The sequence below is a fragment of the Aotus nancymaae genome, unplaced genomic scaffold (genome assembly GCF_030222135.1).
Source record: "Aotus nancymaae isolate 86718 unplaced genomic scaffold, 86718_ANA_hifiasm-v0.15.2.pri h1tg000040l, whole genome shotgun sequence".
Classification (NCBI taxonomy): Eukaryota; Metazoa; Chordata; class Mammalia; order Primates; family Aotidae; genus Aotus; species Aotus nancymaae.
Window position 1 is genome coordinate 43,978,681 of NW_026988454.1, and position 14,238 is coordinate 43,992,918.

Below are 14,238 nucleotides of genomic sequence, written 5' to 3' on the forward strand. Positions count from 1 at the left end.
TTTGTCCAGTGGGTGTTCCCTTGATGTAGTACTCTCTCCCTTTTCCTATGGATGTGGCTTCCTGTGAGCAGAACTGCAGTGATTGTTGTCTTTCTTCTGGGTCTAGACACACAGTGAGTCTGCCCAGATTTGTGCTGGTACTGTGGGTTGTCTGCACAGAGTCCTGTGATGTGAACCATCTGTGGGTCTCTCAGCCAAGCATACCAGTGCCTATTCCAGTGGAGGTGGCAGGGGAGTGCAATGGACTTTATGAGGGTCCTTAGCTTTTGTGGTTTAATGCTCTATTGTTGTGCTGGTTGGCCTCCTGCCAGGAGGTGGAGCTTTCCAGAGAGTATCAGCTGCAGTAGTATGGAGACGAATCAGTGATGGGTGAGGCCCTAGAACTCCCAAGATTATATGCTCTTTGTCTTCTGCTACCATGGAGCATAGGGAAGGACCATCAGGTAGGAGTGGGAGTAGGCATGTCTGAGCTCCGATTTTCCTTGGGCAGGTCTTGCTGTGGCTGCTGTGGGAGTTGAGGGTGAGATTCCATGTCAATGGAGTTGTGTACCTAGGAGGATTATGGCTGCCTCTGGTGAGCCATTCAGGTTGCCAGGGAAATGAGGGAAAGCTGGAAGTCACAGGCCTCACCCAGCTCCCATGCAAACCAAAGGGCCATTCTCACTCCCACCATGCCCTACCCCCCAACAGCCCTGAGTCTGTTTCCAGGTGGAGGGTGAGATGTGCTTGAAAACTTGCCCCAGGATACCCGCCTCTCAGCTGCGAAAGGAAAGGACTTGGTTCTTCCCCTGCCTGTGGAGCCTCCATACCAGATTTGCACCCTCTCCCGAGTTCTGGGCCAGGAGGCTTCTCACCCTGTTGAAACTGTTACAAAGTTCAACTAGAGAATTCCTTCTCTATGTGGTTTTACCCCCTGCTCCTCTGGTCACCCTCCTCATGGATCCCTGTGGTGCCAGGCAGGAATGGCCTGCTAGGGGACCCAGCAAGCTCCCAGGGCCTTTCTGCTGCTTCTTCTACCCCTTAATTTTGCTCAGCTCTCTAAATTGACTCAGCCCCAGGTAAATTCAGAAAGTTCTCCCGCAAAAAGACCTTCAGTTTCTACAGTGCGGGTGTGTGTTTGGGAGAGAAGGGTCTCCCTTTCCCACTTCCACAGTTGGGGCACTCTCAGTATTTGGGGTGTCTCTTGGGCCCTGCAGAAGCAGTCCACTTCCTTCAGAGGGTCTGCGGGTCCTCTCAGTATTGCTGGTTTGTTCTTGTAGTTGATCTACAGCTAAAATTCACAATCGCCATTTTTTTTTTTTTTCGTTTGAAACAGATCTCACTCTGTCGCCCAGACTGTAGTGTAGTGGCCACAGTTTTGGGTCACTGCCTGTAGTATGGTATCTTGAAGAAGTTTGAATTTAAACAGATGAGACCTAGAGTCCTTTACACTAGGTCACTGAATTCTCAACTGTATCTGCAAGACATGAGCTATGACCGTACCTCAGTTCCTTCAACTGGCATTGATAATAACATGCTATGTGCAGTTCAGGGTGGGCCCCTCAGGCCCTTTTAGACTCGTCTGAGGTTGTATCCCCCAGGAGTAGCTTCCCACTCCACTCAGCTGAGCAGGGTTGCATGTCTCTCTTGACTCCCACATGCTTCACTTCTACTCTTTCACGAAGTCCTTATTGTAATTCTGAACTTTCTCACTTCACGCTCTCACACCTGGTATTACTGGAGGAGATTTTTAAAACTCCAAACACTGGCAAAGGATTTTGGCATAAGACTAGATAAGCATTTGTAGATTTATGTGAATAAATTGTATTAGTAAAGGTCTTGTGTAGTCAATGGAAAGTGCTATAGAATTGCTAGTTGTTAGTTGTTTGTTGTTAACAGCTGATAATGAGAAGAGAGAACTTCTGAGAATAATACAGCTATCATTAAAGAAAAGTCAAGGCAAAGAAAATAGATTCAGAGTCTGAAAGGCCAGCTTAGTTATGCCACATAACTCAAGTGAAGTCCTTAATTTAAAAAGCTTTGCTGTCATAGCAACCTAATTACAACGTGAAGGGAGGAACTCTTACTATGTTTCTATAAAGTTGCATGCCTTCCAGAGCCCCAAATACAATTCCAAGGAAATTTTTGGAAAAAAAAAATAGAAAAAGAATATTTATTCTGAATTACTTTTTCCCTAAGTCTTCTCCCTTAAAATTTGATCACAAAATTTAACAAGACACTTGATACCACCCAGCGACAGACAAAGGTTTTCTTAAACCATCACTCAGAATTGTAAACTTCTCTTCTTAAACCTCTCAGTGGTTTCCTATGTGACTCACAGGGAAATGGAAAATTCATACCATGAACAACAAGATTCTAGGAGATCAACCCTGCTACATCTCGGCCACAGCAGTCAGCACTCCCCTTCTGAATCCTCAACTCTGGCCTCAATGGGCCTGGTTCTTCTTTGAATTTATCTAGCATGCTCTCATTTCAGGGTCTCTGCAGAGATATTTCCTCTGCTGAAAAGTCTCTCCCTAATAGCCCAAAGCTCTTCCACTTTTTTCAATAATCTTTCCAGTTGTTCATTCAGAAAGGTTTACCCTGATCCACCTTTAAAACAAACCATGCCACCTCCTACGCTCTCAGGCTTTAATTCTCCAAATCAAGCTTTTCTATTTGCTTTTTGTAATCTTTATCATCACCTGTCATATATATATATATACACACACACATATATATACACACACACACATATAAATACATAATATATAGTATATATACACATACTATATATTATATATAGGATATATGGACATATTATACTATATATTATATATATTATATATACATGTACTATATATTATATATATATAGTATATGTATACATACTCATTTTTTCTCTTGCTTTAAATGATTTTTAGTCATATTAAAACCAGACAACATATCATAGCTATTTGCAACTCTATTTAAGTTACCTAATCCCAGAAAAATCAGAAAACAAATACAAGATGATGCATTTATTTCACTTGGTAAATAAGGAATAAACAGGTGAAAGGGGACTTAAACACATTCTACTCATCTCTCTGCCTCTTATGGTTGAAGGCAGAAGATAGAGCATTCATCTATAGTTGCATAAGGCAGTGACTACTGCTAACAGCAAAACTGAGACTTGAATCCACTTCATCGCAGCACAGTACCCTTCATAACGTATTTCTTTCCTGCTTATAGGTATTTTTTTCCTTTAGTTTCTCAGTACAAAATATTCTAGACATATACTCCCTGCATATAGAAAAATAAGAATAAAGTTGCATTTACTTAAAGAGATCAATAAAGGTCACACCTAAAAAATTACCTTATAAGATTATATGTGGTCAGATTTTTACCATTAACAAAATATAGTAATAACTTGTCATTATTACTGTTATTTTTCAACAGCCCTCTATTCTAGGCATTTTAGCTCAGTTATCTCCATTTCTCACAAGTAAGCAAGGCAGATTTTATTATCTCCACTTTTCAAATGAGGAAAATGAAATTCGGTGTGCCATAGCACATTGCCCAAGGTCACACAACTAGGAAGAGTAATGGACAGAATGGATGTCCAAGGTCATCAATGCCAGCACCTGTGCTTTCTCTTGTGCTCCACACCCCTCTGTAGATAACAATGGAAGAACTCTAATAATCACTCATGTAATTGAACTTATCTTAAGTTTATGTAAAATTTTTCCATGGTCATAATGTGAGCTGGGTTCCAGGCCAATCTCTGCCACTCTAAGAAAACAAGGTGACAGTGATGAGGTATGTTTGAACGCCTTGTTGTTAAAGAAACAAGTTATTGTTTACTTAATTGGAACCAGGAATACATCAATTCTGGCCAGAGTGTTAGAATAAAAGCACCCCTCTGACACGCAGAATTAGGATAATCTCTACATTAGAAGGGTAAGAGGGGAGGAAAAAACCGTAAGACAAAAATAAAACATTTTGCATTTGTTTCTTCGTGGAACGGGCATCTTAGAAAGCTTTACAATTGTAATTAACTATTGTGCATTGTCTGGCTTTGAAATGGCTTAAAATCATTTAAAAGCAGGAGAAAAGCCCATTGTGAGGGCTTAGAAGTAAAAAGTAAGTCGTTTTATTTTTCTTTCATGTGACGTTAATTTATGCAGAAGTTAATAACATATTTGTGGCTCAGAGCTGCTCATTGTAGGGAAGATTTCTCTCCCAACCAGAATCTCCTGTGATCCCTGCCAGAATGCAGCCATCATTTCAAGGCTTATTATACTTTCATCAGGGAAAGGTAACATTCTGATACTTTCACATCCTGTAGATACATTTAATTGTTAACTTTCTGAACATCAATAGGCTTAAATGCTCTAATTCTTCTCTAGCAGTTGGAAAAAAAAAAAAAAAAAACCCAGGAAACCAATGAGAAAGAGATGGAAGAGGAATTTTGTTATGTGGATTCAAAGTAAGGTAGACAGAAAGGGAAAAGTACTGTTGGCTGTTGAGGAAGAAAAAGTCAGGGGCAGGGAAGTTTTCATAAAAGAAACATAGGTTATTTTTATATCCAAGTAGGACATAATTAAATTGTTATGTTTTTATAAATGAAGAATTAATTCCATTACTGCCAAATCACCTATAGAACAGAGACAATAGTGCTTGAAGAAATGCAGAATCTTCGGAAGTTGACATTTTAAATGAAATTCACCATGAATAAAGTAAGTCTCATAATGACAGCTTAAAGGTCTAATTCATAAAAATGTTATTAAAGGATATTATTTATATCTGTTTTTTGTGGACTTTTACTCTTATTCATGACTCTCACAGTATATGACTGTAATCACAAGCAGAGTGTATAGCGGGAGCATTAATTCAATTTGGACTAAGACAAGAATACTGTATCACCACAATAAAATTCCAGATATATTAATTTGAAGGGTAGAATTTATTGCACAAGGGCATTCTCTTTAAAAAAAAATAGAAAAAGAAATGAATGCCTTCCATCTTCTGGGTTTAGATATCTACTTTCTTTGTGAAGTTCAGTGTAAGATTGACTAATTGTCACAAGCTTTTTAATGAAATATTTATTCATCAACCTTATGAAATATGGAGACTTGGATACTGAGTTCTGATCTTATGGTGATTATGGTATTGGTGTTTAGCATGAGCTTAGAAATATTTTCAAGTCATCCATATTTTAATTAACCTTTTTCTGATACATGACATCAGAGGTGATGCTTAGCAAATGTCCATTCAATTATCTGGCATATGCATTTATCTAGAGATGATGTAAAATTTATCGCTACACAAAATTTCTCCCAGAGAAGCTGAATGTAGTGATACTTAAAAATATCTTTATTCAGAATTTTAAATATGATCCACATGTTTAATATGCATAAACCTTTAGGAAAAGGAAAAGTGGAATTCAATTGGTTTATTTCTATGTCTGGAGCTATCAAAATTTGACTTCTTGACTTTCTACTTCTGATTGGATGAGCTGTAATAGTATGCTGTACACACATTTAGACAAAGTGTGAATACATTTTTCCCTGCGACATTAGATTAGCTCTAGAAGTCATGAAACGGGTTCTCTATAAATTTTACTTCTAACATTGAAAGAAAGTGTTGTCTTTGATCTTGTAGGTAAAAAAGCTCTATACCTAAGGGAACTAGTTAATTCCTATATTTAATAAGGTGCAGTCACTAGTAGACAACTTACGCATTCATTCTAGAACTACATATTGAATTTCTTTAGCATAATAATAATCTTATAATAGTTCTGGGTAATGGAAGTCTTTGAATGTAGGGAGACAACTCACAAAGAGAAAGATATTTCAAATATAAGGTAAATAGCACTTTTAATTAAATATAAAAATCAGTAAATTTGCAACATGAACCATAGCTATCATTGCCTCAAATCTAAAACCACTGTATGTTCTATTTCAACAACTATGTATTAGTACAAGCCTTCGTTATTTGAAATAACTATGCTTACCAGAAAAGTGTCCAGGGATGTCCAACCGCAAAGTGGCTATGCATGGGCAGTGTGTGAGGTTCTCTGTCTTTGCCCCCCTCAGACCAAGGCTTTCTCAGATTTATGAAACACAGCTCCTCCACGAAGTTTAGAGGTACCACAAACAGTTTGATGTGGGATCCAGACTTATTGCAACCTCTGGGTGCAAAGATTGAACACCCTTGTTGATACAACCACTCAGAAAGGACAGTGGAAGTTATGTCTCCAACACACTGCCAGACACTTGTCAGCAGGCTTAAATGCCTGTTGACAAGAGCCAGATATGAAAAACAGCCACCTCAAAATAGATACGTTTTTAGTGGCATAACATATTATTTCTAATGAAATTGAATGTATAAAAAGAAAAAAATTCTTTTAGTTTATCCGTGGTATATTTTCCAAGAAATATATTTTAATTGTATATATCAATACTTTTAGGGACTAAACAACTGTTTAGTTCAGAAAGTTCAAACTATCTCGTTCATTACATGTAAACAGTATTAGCAGTACAATTTTATGCATTTACTGTGAGTCAGGCACTGTACAGAGTGTTTTGTAAACATTAACTTTGAGGGAGATACTATTATTTTATAAATGAGGAAAATAAAGTTTAGTGAGATTAAATTGTTCACTCAATCACGAAGCTAGCTGGAGGCAGAACTAACTTAACAAAAATCCTTCATTTCAACCTTGGTTTTGCTTTCATACTAAATTTTCCTAAAGGAAACATTTTAAATTTCTTCTCTAGAAAAAGAAGGGGAAAAGAAGAAGGCTGAGAAGAAAGTCACTTCTGAAACAAAAAAGAAAGGTAGGAAATTTAAAAGCTGTGTACTAAATAAATCGATTAGTATCTATGCATAATACTACTGGTAAACGTATTATTTTCTAGGAAAGAAATTTCCTTAATAAATGTATTGTCATTGTTATTAATGAACACTCTTAACATGTCTAAGTATTCCAAATAAAATTTAAATTGTCAATTTTTAAAAAGAGAATTTAAGCCTAAACACTTTTTGAAAATTACTACTGTGATTATTTTTCCTTTCTTTAGAGCAGTTGCTCAGTTCTAATTCACTACTTTACTTAACTACATGTGTGAATATGACGGTTACTATTTAACTAATTCAGTTTAATTTTAAAAGTCTACCAAAAGAAGATCAAGTCATTTTATGTAGAAGGCAGAAAATATTTGACTGGCTTGTTTTGCATATATATATATATATATATTTTAACTAGTTATTTTCAAATAATTCATCTGATGTCCTAGGTCAACTTCAGAGATTTCAGAACTTTTGACATGCTTCTTGTGACCTTACAGCTCAAAGAACATTCAATAAATTATTTTTAATATATGTTATGAAAGCTGCTAAATAATACCATAATTAATAATGCCATTTAATGTTTTCACTGTTATTAAATCATTTTTGCCTTTGGCAAAAAAAAATTCTGTTTCCTGAAGAGAAATTATACCTAAGCTAACTAGTCTGTTATGAATATGCTACCTTATTCATATTTGACATGACTTATGGCTAATTTAGGATTCTTCTATACAAGATGAATTGGATGCCTCAATGGTAGCCATGCGTGCCCTGAAATATATGCAAATTAAACAGGTAAAGACTTATAATTTTCTTATTTTACCAGCAGAAAAAGAAGATGTCAAAAAGAAAAGTGAGAAGGAAACTGCCATTGATGTGGAAAAAAAAGGTATCACACTTTCTTTGTTTCCTTAGATGGATTGTGCTCAGGATGTTTGCTTCATGAAAAGACGCCTCATGCAACATACACAAATTATATACACCTACTTACATCTACCCAAGAAGTGAAGGTCAAAGTAAAACTTGCACTAGACAATGTTAAACAGGCAAAGAAGACATTATTCAAGGCTATTGCAATAGGAGAGAGAGATTGGAACTGCGTCCGAACTCAATTCCACTAAAACAAAACACAGGAGTGTTTGTAACGGCTGGTATGGGGAATCACAGGACATCTGTATTTGCATATTGGTCTTTCCCCTAAAAAACATAAACTTTCGGTCTTACATCTCCATGACAGGAAGTAGATTCACAATGTGGAACAAGGAGCCCAAGGAAGTTAGGCTCCTATCCTTCCATGGAAACTGGGAGAGATGGGGCACTATCTTTCTTGATGATTACATTTCAAAGGGATGGCTCTCAGTTCCTTGAGAAAGGTTTTATGGGTTGTAAAACTGGAAAGTGACTTGTAAAATTCCCAGCTACTTGAGAGGCCAAGACAGGAGCATTGCTTGAGCCCAGGAGGTTGAGGCTGTAGTGAGCACCATACTACACTACTGCACTCCGGCCTGGCTGGCAGAGGGAGACCCTGTCTCCTCACACCACCAGCCCCCAAAAAAGATTCATATCTCAAAAGAGCAGAGAAAGAATTTCCAATGACAAGTTTTCCAGTTTTCTAAAGTAAATGCTCTAAGAAAAGGGAGATCAGGAGCTGCTGAAGATCAGAAAGAAACCTATCAAAGTTTAATCAAGGTGAGGGCCACCTTGGTCAAGATACAATGAACTTGAGAAGAGCTACATGGTAACAACAATACCACTTTGCAAAGATAAGAAGCTGAGAGAGAATAATGCATCCCATTAAGAAGTAAGGTTATTCAACTATTTGACAGTTTTGATTTTTGCTTTAAATTTTGTTCTCTTTCTATTCCTGTTCAAACATGAATATTGGCTTTTATTCAAGTTGGGCTTAAGTTTACATGGAAAAGACAATCATCTCAAGTGTTATGGTTCGATGATAGGCATTCTCACCTCAAATATTTCCTCCACTAATGTCAGTGTTGCTTAAAATTCTACCTTTAGAACCATTCCATTCCTTTGAGTTATGAAAGAATTGTCCCCTATTAAAATGCAAATCTTCTAGGGCTTGTGTATATAGGGTAAAAATCTAATTCCTCTCAGCTATTAGAAACTTAAAGTAAATGAGATTTCCAGATCTTCCCTGTGTAATAGTAAGCTGAATATGGTACCCCAGAAAATGAGGTGGTAGGTAAGCTTAAAAGAAGAAGATTAAGAAAACTTCAGGGTAGGGCATCATCTAGGGAGGTCAGGCTGGGTTACATGGAATTTTAGTGAAAATATTTCCCTTTCTAGGTAGTAATAGTGTATGTGGAAAAAATGATGGTGGTGAGGACCCTAAAGAGAAGAGCATAAGATGTCAAACTACATAATGATTACTATTAGCAAGCAACAAATAGAAATGTCTAGAAGTCTCTGGCATCATGTTCTAAATTGGGTATAAAAAACATAAAATGCTAAGAATTATATGATTATATGGCTGATGAAATGAGCAGGAAGGATCAGCCAGATATTCTGTGTGTCCGAGAGCTGATTGCCCATTCCTTTGTATCCAAAGTTCCATATTAAGAATGTATTATTGTAGAGTCTATTGTTTTATTAAATATTCATTCATTTTCTTTCAAAACTTTCTTTATTTTCTGATAAAATATATATTTTATCATCCAAAAGGGAAAATAGTTCTGACTCCATGAAGCTACTCAGAAACTGCTCGCTTAAAGCAGTGGATCTGTGAAAATTACATGATTGAGTGGTGAAGATAAACCAAGATACTTCATCCTTGCTATCAGTTTTACTAAAAGAGTTGCAGAAGAAAATTTTGAGTTGTAATTTTCAGGCATTTGTCATATGCATGCAAATGCAAAATCTGAAAAAATGTTTTTGGCAAAACTCAATGGGGTGTGTGTGTATGCTCACACATGTATGTGTGTATGCGTGTGTGTTTGGCTTTTTGAGGGAAATGACAAAACACGTTTTTGTGCAATGGTTCATAGGAAAATCTTATACTCCCATGCCTCTGGGACACTTGTGTTATTAGTCCAGCAGTCATGTCAAAGTGAGGTTGTGCACCACTGGCAAGAGAACTGATGATGCCAATATCACTTCCTATGAGGATAGTGCTCAGCCACCAAAGCAGAGACCAAACTAGGCAATTGCTCAGCATATCTGGGCAGGACTACTCAGCTAGTGTTGAAAAACAAGTTTGTCCTTCTTGGAACTAGTTTTCTGTTTGTATGCTTATCATTTTTACTTTTGATTGCACAACATTCCATTGAGTTTTCCAAATCAGTTCAACTTCCTGATAAAATATATGAATAGTTTGCTTGCACTCCCTTAACCCCCAAATACTCAAAATTGTGTGTGTGTGTGTGTGTGTGTATGTGTATGAGAGAGAGAGAGAGAGACAGAGACAGAGAGACAGAGAGAAATTGACTTTCAGTTAGTGCTAGTTTTTAACTTCTTTTCAGGATTTAATAATTCTTTATATTTTCATTTCATATTTCACAGCAATATGGTTTACAAAGAGCAAGTTTTAAGCTTATTATGAAAGTAGTAAAATTTTATAGAGATAATGAGAGCAATTGAGAATAACCTGAAATCTTGAAGAGCTGGGGAACATATGTCATTTCTTCCTAAAATAGAGGAATATGGCAGAGCATATGATCTCACTACTGTAGCCTCAAATAGTAGGAAATTTACAAGGCATAAGATATGCCTGCATGCTTATTTAATATATGAGTGTAATTGTGATATTTTATTATATTTATGTTAATGTTCATATTATTTATATTATAAAATATATGCATTTATTTATGTTATTTTATTGTATTCCCCTTATATTTTATTGTTATGCAGACATAACGAACCTAAGGCTTAAATTCTATTCAGTGATAGATGGACGTCTACCGCACGTCATTGGTAAATCACACTTTCCCAGTGATCTCTAGGGAAGATGTGGGTGGGTGGATTTTATATGATACAAAATTTCCAGACCATTAATTAATAAGGGATGACACTGAGCAATTGGTGTATTGGGGGTTAATTATAACATTCCCTTACTTATGTATATTTAAAGTCATCCATGATAAAAAAAAAAGCACACATACACACAACAAATACCTACCACTTAAAAACAGTATGTAAAATTTTAAAAAATCATCTTGATATTTTTGCAATGTTATAAGGTACATTTTCACTGAAGAAATGCCATGAAAAAAAGGCAATCGACAAAAGGAATAAAGACTTTAAAAAACATCTCTCTAGGTTTGTATTAGATGTCAGATCTAACACTAAACAGATTAGATCTAAATCTGTCAGTACTAGTAGAAGACATTCTATCCAGGGAACTGCGTACCTGCAATGTTATTGACTAACTAGAAGAATTAAAATAAAATATCAAAATTTGGATTATTAAGCATCAGGGCACATCAGTAGGTTAGGAGACTGCTTTGTTCACCAGAGCTGTCTTTTCATATCCACAAAGACTAGATCCTGGAAACGCTGAGGCAGGCCTCGGCAAATTACTAACATCTTTATTTGCCAAATCATTCGTCTGCTTTGCCAGACCACTTCTGCCTTTCAATCTCGTGTAGGTGTATCTAATTGGTGGAACTTGATAGGTCTCCAGAACTGGCTGCAAGTGAGTCTGTAAGATGCATTCCAATTTTTCCAAGTAGAAGTGGGGTGAAATAGAATTTGAAAGAGGCTATCAACAGTATCTATAAAATGACACTTTCAGAAACGTCCATGATGATAAAATTCATATAAGAGATGGTTTTTGAAGGCCTAAACTTTATAGTGATGAAATCTATCTTTGTGTTTCCCCAAAAGATTGAAAGGATGACTCAACTAACCAACACAATCAAATTTGGCAATCCTAGGTATTCACAAGACACACTTACCTGAAGTTTATGTAGGTCTTTATCTTAACTGCAGATAAAAGAATCATAGATATTCTTTCTCTCTTCAACTGCAAGGTGATATTTTTGAAGAAATAATGTTTCACCTACTTGATTAGCTTATAATAGTTGAACAATTAACAAGTTGACTTGTCTCTTAACAAAACAATTATAAACTGGTCAAAATATATAGACACAAAAGAGAAACAGGGCAAAACTAAGACGACCCTTTCCTCTTGGGTTGGCCTTTTCATAGTTACAATTGTAAACTTTTTGGAGTTAAATTATTTGTCATCTTATATGTTTATAAACTTACTAACTGTGAAAATCATTTTGACAAAATAATTGATTGATGATAATGATATAAAATCATAGTTGATTATCACACTTTATAATGGGATTTTTTCAGAAATTATCTGTATAGAACTATAAATTACAAGAAGTATATTAAAAAACACACAGCTTTTCTGCATAAGCTACTAGAAAAGAATAAATTTGTTCATTCATTCATGCATGCCTCTTGAAGAAAATAGTTACAAAATGACTACTAGATGCCAGGCTTTGTACTATGTGCTGAGTACACAGAATTGGATAAACAGACATGACCTGCCCTAATGGAGATTATAGTTAGACAAGGGAGGCGCATAGTGAATAAAAACAAAATATCCATAAGTTCAACTCTGATTAAGGGCAATGGAGAAAATAAATTTAAGGAAATGATAGAAAATAATGGGTTGGGGTGGGAAGTTATTTAAAAGATGAGGTTATGAGGGCAGGCCTCTCTGAGAGAAAACATTTAAATTGAGATCTTATATATTGAAAGGACTCAGCCATTGTTTGCTGTATCATAGTGTGATGTATATATATGGTGTGTGCGTGGGGGAGTGTGGTTTGTACTAGGAGTCAGAGTATACAGGAACATATATAGGTGTTTGGATTTTATTAAAAGTGTAATGGAGGAAACTGACCTGAAGTTTTAAATATAGTAATCTACATAGCTCATGGTCAATGCTCTTGGAATAGATGAGATTAGAAAGAGACACTGTGTCAAAAGAAAAAGGGAATAGAATCCAGGATCAAGACCTGGGAAAGTCCAACACCTACAAATTCAATAGTGGAAACTAAAGCAAGAGAGGCTGAAAGGAATTACCAGAGAAATTAAAGGAAAAGTTTGGTATTACAGATGTTCCAGAAACCAATATGTCAATAAGCAAAAAGTTGTCACCTTTGTGATTGTCACTTAGAAGTTTGTTTTATGAGGGCAGAAGATACAAGGGCAGTCAGTGGAGTGAAAGGATGAAGCCAGGTTGGAATGGGAGGTGCAAAAACGGAGACTAAAGTGTAGATTTTGTGGGGAAGGGGGAAGGAATATGGCTGTATGAAGAGTAAATCTTTTGTATTTTGTCTAGTTTTGCTTTAATTGTTCAATCTGGTGTTTGATGGACATAAAGATTGATGCTCAGAGGGACAGAATATATAAGCAGACAGTGAAAAGATAATAGAAATCATTTACAAATCAGTTACAAGTTTGATGAGTACATGGTAAAAAATATTCTTTTTTAGGATATAATGCCACAGATGCTCTGATAATAAAAAACTTGATGTTTTCAAATTGTGACTAGGATTCTATGCAGATTGCCTTAAAAGAGAGGCATACATTTGTAAGGTATACAATATATGATTAGGAGACCCCAGTGATAAAACTAAATTCCAATAATATACACATTCTGAGGAAAAAGCCTCAATTTTAGAAAAAGATATATCCAAAATGTCCTGTGTGCTCACTGAGGTAAGTTTGTGAAATGTATTTTAGCAAAGCTCTTTAAGGATCAGTCATTCATTTACAGTATCCCATTAGAACTTTACACTGAAACATCTCTGTGGTGATGAATTGATCAGGTAAGAGTCATCTAGTATAGAACTCATAAAGAATTTGTGCTGTTTAAAGGATACATTCATATTATATTCCATAGAATATTTCAATTACTATATGGGCCAAATAATATTAAATTCCGCACAAACTAAAACCTTTGGCTATTTGCTTTCTCTCAACAAGATCTGTTTTGTCATTGAGAAATTGCAAAGAGTCCTTCATAGAAGCTTATTGCTTTGAATATATCATTAAATGTTACTGTCTACCAAACATTAGAATATTGTCTATTTTACTTTTGTATCTTTTGTAACAGGCTGTTCTAGCTCAAGATAATATATATGGCGAATTATAGATCACTTAAATTTCTACATTTACATGTAACTAAAAGTAACCTACTTGAAATATTTATATGTACATTTGTAATTAGACAAAATAATATATAGTATTTTTCATATGTGTTAATGTTAATTTCAGTTTAAAAGAACATCCTTCCGTTTTCTAGACTTGTATATTGAGAAGATTATAGCTTTTTCTGATCACCCACATCTTTCTCCTTATTTGAAAAGCACTTGATGGTGGGTGCAGTGGCTCACCCTTGTAATCCCAGCACTTTGGGAGGCCGAGGTGGGCGGATCACCTGAGATG

At 35.8% G+C, this 14,238-nt stretch overlaps 1 protein-coding gene and 1 long non-coding RNA gene across 16 annotated transcripts in view; one reads left to right on the plus strand and one right to left on the minus strand.

Moving 5' to 3' along the window:
* Positions 1-6,209, minus strand: part of LOC110567432 (uncharacterized) — a 60,788-nt gene extending 54,579 nt beyond the window's left edge. Inside the window, exon 1 of the long non-coding RNA XR_002477848.2 lies at positions 5,975-6,209. This is a non-coding gene — a long non-coding RNA (uncharacterized LOC110567432). The remainder of the gene's footprint in view (positions 1-5,974) is intronic.
* TRDN (triadin) overlaps positions 1-14,238 on the plus strand; it is a 369,423-nt gene that overhangs the window by 173,129 nt on the left and 182,056 nt on the right. For 14 of the 15 annotated variants that reach the window (XM_064360733.1, XM_064360737.1, XM_064360734.1 and 11 more), the window contains exons 11-12: positions 6,741-6,800; positions 7,637-7,699. In XM_064360733.1, the coding sequence (XP_064216803.1) occupies positions 6,741-6,800; positions 7,637-7,699 (123 nt within the window). The remainder of the gene's footprint in view (positions 1-6,740; positions 6,801-7,636; positions 7,700-14,238) is intronic. The other variant, XM_064360732.1, reaches the window with a different exon arrangement.